General features: G+C 38.8%; 1 protein-coding gene across 1 annotated transcript in view; it reads right to left on the bottom strand.

The window, feature by feature from the left end:
• Positions 1–1,336: 1,336 nt before the first annotated feature.
• Positions 1,337–6,872, bottom strand: part of MEGF9 (multiple EGF like domains 9) — an 84,693-nt gene continuing 79,157 nt past the window's right edge. The window contains exon 6 of the mRNA XM_027105050.1: positions 1,337–6,076. Coding sequence (XP_026960851.1) covers positions 5,625–6,076 — 452 coding nt within the window. The 3' untranslated portion in view covers positions 1,337–5,624. The remainder of the gene's footprint in view (positions 6,077–6,872) is intronic.

Here is a 6,872-nt window from a genome sequence, read left to right as displayed (position 1 = left end):
AACCTTCTTTTATCAAGGGTTTGCAAAGAATGAATAAACATTCTCAAGGATGTTATAGATAGAAGAAACAGTACCAGCAAAGGGAGAAAGACATCATATAACCTGACATATATAGGAAATTATACATGAGTTTATACAGTTGGGTTAGAATGGTAGTGAGCATAAGGAGGGGCTAAGACTCTTCCTTATTTGGAGCAGAGATTAAGAAAAACCTATTGACATTACAGGACTTTAGCAACTGGTCCGACAACACAAAGGAAACCACAAAAGAAGATCTCCTCCCAAACACTTCATTACCCAAACCTATTCTTATTACATACAAAGAAAACATTTTGCCTGCTTTCTCTGCAACTGTCTGAAGTTCAGTGTTCAACACACAACACGTGTATTCTTTTTTTTAAATTTATTTATTTTATTTATTTATTTTTGGCTGCATTGGGTCTTCGTTGCTGTGCGCAGGCTTTCTCTAGCTGCGGAGAGCGGGGGCTACTCTTGCGGTGCACGGGCTTCTCCCTGAGGTGGCTTCTCTTGTTGCGGAGCACGGGCTCTAGAGCACAGGCTCAGTTAGTTGTAGCACACGGGCTCAGTAGTTGTGGCTCGCGGGCTTAGTTGCTCCGCGGCATGCTGGATCCTCCCGGGCCAGGGTTCGAACCCGTGTCCCCTGCATCGGCAGGCGGACTCTCAACCACTGCGCCACCAAGGAAGCCCCAAAAACAGGATTTTAAAGTTCAAATATCAACCAGCTGAAGCTGAATAAACCAACTGAAGTTTATAAAGCTCTCAGGACAAACAAAGGCCTGACTTATTTTTTCTTCTTTTTCAGGGTACCCCTTGGATTTCTAGATGGCATCCTTTGAGCTTTGTCAAAATAGAGGATCTCCAAGGGTACCTCAAAAGAGTAAAAAAAAAGCACTCTCATTACAGGTTATCTAACAAACACATAGAACATGGTTCCCTTCATATTCTAAAGGAAGGACATTTTTTACATGCATGAAAAAGAAATCCAAAAGGAGCAAGTTTTTTCTGTAATATTTTCATGGAAAACCCAATGGATCTCACTGGAGACAAGTAAAAGCACAAACAAGAATATATGTTAATATATGCTTTTTTCTCAGGGTGTTTTGTTTTGTTCTGAGAGGGGGAAATCTTCGTGTGGCATTTCTTTTCCTAAGTGGAAAACATTCTTTAAAGGAACTTCCTAAAACAGAAAGCATGGTCAGTAAATGAAGGGTTCAAAGACTTTCATGAAGTGGTTTGAAAATAAGTGATCTGTGACATATATTAAAAGACTTCCAAAAACTCTGACCACATAAAAAAGTAAAACAACAAATCTACAATAGGTACAAATTATATACATTTATTTTTTAATAATTTTAAATAATACTCTTGTATAAATTCTTTCATATATTCAAATCATACACAAATTTAGAAATGCATCATGAAGCCTAGTACAGCATACGCATGAGACATGTTTTTAAAATTTGTGTTAGAATTTTAGCGACATAAATACAAGTTTAATGTTTCAGAAATACTCCCCAATTGCTTGGGCTGAAATTTAACGTAGTACAGAGTGCTTGTGCCTAGCATGAAAACGTCACTGTAAATCAGTTAGCTCTTGGACTAGTGCAGACCTAAAGCCTGGGCTCACGTTCTGGGGCTGCTGGTTCAGTTACTGCATATGCATGATAAGTAAGAAAGGTTCCCAATGGCCTTTGAAAAAGCATCATTCAACCACTGACACTGTGATGATCCAGAACTGTTCTAGTCCATGTGATGTCATTTGACTTCTTCCGATGAATCAGTGTGTTCTTCCTGCTTCTCCCCTTGGCATAATCACTGGCTCGGGGCTGAAGGGAAAGCTTGCATTAACCTTCCGTTACTCCCCTGCACACACCAAACTCATTTTAGCTTCCAAATTCCTATGAAGATGATCATAATAGACCAAAGGTTCTTCGTGGATGAGGCCAGAAATGCTTTCTTTGCTCTAACAGATTACACTGGGTTGCTTTTTACTTCTCTGACATTTCTGTCAGAGAGCTTTCCGTGAGATATATAAATTCAACTCCTTCCCACATACCTCAAAATATAAGAACCTGGGAATGTTCATGATAAGTGGTGCTATGTTCACCATATGCGCTACAGAAAATACAGGTCCAAGGTGAATGATTTAATGACCCAGTCCAAACTGAGACTGTCGGGAAGCAGTACTGTTGCTTCAGCTCTCTGGCTCCAGAATAGCACAAGAAGGACTAAGTGTCCTCAAGGCACTCAGCTGACCAAAATGAACTAGTGGGTCAGTGAGTATTGCTTTAATGGTCAATTTTCTGGGAATATTGGGGCTAGAGAGTAGACATATAATTTGATGCTTCCACAAATCCTCTGCCCCCACATCTCTCTCCTCCCATTCCACGTCCGCTCTGTTCTCCTCTCTTAAAATCCAGGTATCCCTAAGAGTAACACACTAGATCCATAGGACCTTAGTATAAATGAGGTTTAGTTTTTATTATCATTTTTCTCTATAACTGGAGAAATTCCATTAGAAGAGACCTCTGGGAGGTAGAGGATGGAGGGAGGGAGGGAGGGAGGGGAAAGTAAGGGAGGACAGACATACTTAGCAACACTACCGAGGGCATCTGTCAGAAATGCGGAAGGGCTTACTAAAATGAATTAATGAAGATAAAAGTATCACTTAATAGCAATATCTGTCATTCATCAATAAGATTCATACTAGTCTTATCTCATTTGAAAATAAACGCATTCCTAATCCTTAGACAAAAATTCTTCCAATATTAGTCTTTCTAAAGGACGTATGGGATCCTGGTGCTAAATGCCATAGTTCATGGGGATCATGCCTTTAGAGAAATGACTATTGTACAATGCATTCCATACTGGTTTCCTAGCCTGATTTTGGTGGTAGATCACTTCATGATTGATTTCATTTTAGAGCAAAATTATTTCCACCAGCAGAAGCATGGGACACTAAAGAATATTATTTAAAACAGATTTTAAGACCTTAATTTTTTCCATCAGGACAAATTGAGAACATGACCTAGGAACTGTTCATAAATATTCAAAGGTAAACATTCTTTGTGGTTCAGTTTTTGCAATATCTTTTAAAGTGTGTTTCATGGAATCTCTACATGGCCAGAATCCAGACTATTTGGCTTTGGCTCTTAGACGCCAACAAACTCTTTCTTTCTCTATTCGGTTAACTTCTGTTTAACAAACGCTTATTTCTCACCATCCTCAATCCCTGGCTTGAGGAGGTAGTCATCTGGGGGAAAGGCAGGTATGTCACTTTACACAATTCCTTGGAACTATGCACTGCACAGTCTATACACGCGTATGTGGCAGCTGCTGGGGAAATCAGGTTTCCTTTCCCTGCTTGGAAGGATTAGTTCACTTTAATGAAGCACAAACTGGTATTTTAATTTTCTTATCACCAATACTGGCTTCAGAGAGTAATCCTCCTGTGTTCTTTCCACAAAGTCCTTCATGGCTGTATGGCCCTGGATTGTACCTCGTACTTAGAAAAATTAGAAACGTTCACAGATGGGCTCTTCCTCCCAGCCTTCTTGTGTTCATGGCTGGGCAATTTCTGCACAAGCATATGGTTGAAAGAACATGTGCTTCAGAGTTAGGAGTCCTGATTCCAAGCCTAATAATGACATATTATATAGCTTTGAACAAGACATTTAACCTCACCTATAAAATGGGAACAACAATTATTCCTCAGGGGCCTATGGTGAGGAACAAAGGACACATATATAGAAAGACGCTTTGCAAACTGCAAAGGGCTAAAGAAATAGTAACTAATTTTAATGTAATATAATCTCTACTTTCACGAACCATGGCCAAGTATTCGGAGCACCTAAGGTTAATAGAAGTAGATTACCTGCCTGTGCATCCTCCAGAGCATCATCTCCAAACCCTGAGAACAACTACAGAGGGACGTGACCACATTCCAGGTTCTTCTCGGGGGAAGTTAGGCAGAGTTACCAACTTGGATTTCCGAGGTCTAATCTTTGTTTTTTTTTCCTAACCACTTGACAGTTTGCTCTCCTTCCTAATAAATATCTATATTTGACTTCTGGCTGCTTTCCTGGCTTGCTTAATCTACAATCTGTCAATATCATAATTAGATGAGAGCAAAGGTAGAGATAGCCTCTAAGAAAAAACTGCATCTAAAAGCAAGGACCAACTATAGCCACTCAATTACAGAGCTACCCTCTAACCAGACAAGAAGATACAAGAACTGTAGCACTGCAGAGAGATGGTACACACCTCATGGCATGTGAGTGACAGGCTACGTTCAAATGTAGGAAGTATTTTGGGGTGGGGGGAGAATATAAATATTTCACAGGCATGATATTTCACAGGGGATCCCAAGTAATAATGATGGCTTTTCTTTTGGAACTAAAATATTTCTAATTCCTTTGGAAGACTATGTTTTACATTTAAAAAAATTCTTTAATGAGAATATATTCTACATTAATCTATGTAAAATATATAGAGGCTAATGTCTAATCAGGTGAGTAGTTTGGAGAGTGCAGCCTGTGTCCCAGCTTAACAAACGCTGTCTGCAAAATCTATTGCTTGAATCTATAGGAAGCCAAGACCATAGAACTCTACTTTTAGATTGAAAAGGGAAAGAAAAATTAGAAACATCCAACCTCTTATGAATTTCAACAGTGTCCAAAGAGGGACTAAAAATGACTGGTGCTCACCAGAGTCCCAGCTCTAGCAATATTGCCATCTATTTTACAGTATTTTAACCCCATATTTTCTTTTTACAACTCCATTAACTGCTGTACAAATAAATTCTAGATGATAAAATATGACATGATTTTTTTTTACAAATAGATACAAATACAATGCTGCCCAGATATTCTACATTAACTATATACACCTTATTTCTCTAGAGGCAGGAATATTCCTTATTTTTAGACAATTTATCATTTATACTGAGACCCCAAGGAGGGACCATCAGCTTCCTGCTCCCAGATGTTGCCTCCCTCTCTCTACCATTAGAAGCTTATCCTGTGCTTTAATCTTATCATTGAGCAAGAATTCTGGAAGGAAAAATCAAACCCTTCTAAAGATCTTCTTGGGACTTTTCTGCCCCTATTCTGGAAATAATCAAGGTTGTTTATTGTGATACAGCCCAAACATCAGCTTTTCCTCAATGAATATCACCCCTGACCCCTCCTTTAAAAAAATGTGTTTCGGGAATGGAGATGAAGTCCTCTGGCAGTCCTTTCCCCCTCCACATCCATCATCCTGTTTCCGCTGGTCTGATAAACACTTCCCCAGAAGTCTGTTTGGAGGTCAAAGTGGATTTGGGCTGCACTCTGCGGTTCCGCCTTTCTATACTCCCATGTGGTTTGGTACAAAAATAGACTTTACTTCAAGTCCTTATTGTCAGTGACTGCTTCAGATCTTCATGGGAAATCTAAGAGTAATAGGCTAAGTACATTATAAATTTGTACCTGAAAATTTCAGATGCACTATATGCCTTTGCTTTCTCATCTCAGTGACTCTACCCAGGCTTTGTTCGGCCCAGGCGCTGATGCTGTTTTAGTAAGCACTGTGGTCTCACAATCCAGGAGAACAGCTCTAGCTCCTTAGGCTTTATAGTTATGTATTGGTGTCGTCAGGGTCAGTTGCCCATTGGGAGCCACTTCATTGCCATCATCTTCCAACAATCCTGACACATCTGCATTGGGAATGCTGTCATGGTAGCTGCTGAAACTGATATTGTCTTCTTTCAGCTCAATGGTCCAAAAGGGGGCGTTGAGTTTCCGGTTTTGGTACTCCCGGTACATATATACGGCCCCCACGAAACCCATCAGCAGCACCACCACGATGATGATGACTGTCAAAATGATGATGTTAAACTGGGTCCATGATACATCAGCTAAAGCTGATGTGCTATTTTCAGCAGAGCTTACTGAAAAGATAGTCTGCAGGGCTGTAGGGGTAAATGTACTATTTATAACAGGGGTGGGCACTGATGTGGTCAAAGAGGCATTGGAAACCAAAATGGTAGAACCTTCAGGTGTTGGAACAATAACTTCTGAAAATAAAAACAGAGAATGAAATGTAAAAGACAAAATATCTTGTTTTAAGAAACCATAAAAGAAATACACATGGGAGTGGAAGTTGATATGGGATGCTGACATGATACACTGCTTTACGGTAATGCAAGTTAAAAATAACTTTTTAAGAAATATCATGAAAAGAATCAGGGTCTAGAAAGCTAGATTATTACATCCATGGCTGTTATCCAAAGTGTATAATATCTATGCTAAAATCTTTGGGAAAATTCTAATGTTGGAGTTTTCCAACCTTCTGTACTCTTGAATAGATTCATACAAATTCCTAAAAAGGTAGTAAATATGTCACTAGAGACTTCTAAATCACTTGGTTAAAAGTGATTTAGATAATAATCATTTGAACTAAGTTCAACATGTCTGATGGCATTTCATAAAGGTAAAATTCTCTTCAATGGAGGCAAAAACAAAATAGGAAAAATTGTATTTCTAGTTACTTCTGAAAAACACATTTTAAATATCCAAAGTTGATATCAGCCAAGACAGAAAACAGCCATCGCAAGCGTAGTGATTCTTCCTTTATGTATGTTATAGCTATTTTATAACTAAGGTACTATACTTTGTACTTTTAATGCAGCATAGCTCAGTAGAAATACCAAAAGCTTTGGAATCAAGTAGAACCATGTGGCAATAAATAAGTCAGTTAATCTTTTTAAAACTGAGGTTCCTCATCAATAAAATGGGAATAATGATATCTACTTTGCAGAGTTCTTGGGAAGGATTAAATTAGATAATGTACTATATGACATTATCACATTT

The sequence above is a fragment of the Aethalodelphis obliquidens genome, unplaced genomic scaffold (assembly GCF_003676395.1).
Source record: "Aethalodelphis obliquidens isolate GAN/ISIS:26980383/991018 unplaced genomic scaffold, ASM367639v1 scaffold7, whole genome shotgun sequence".
In the NCBI taxonomy this organism is placed as follows: domain Eukaryota; kingdom Metazoa; phylum Chordata; class Mammalia; order Artiodactyla; family Delphinidae; genus Aethalodelphis; species Aethalodelphis obliquidens.
This window is presented reverse-complemented; position numbering and strand designations above follow the sequence as displayed.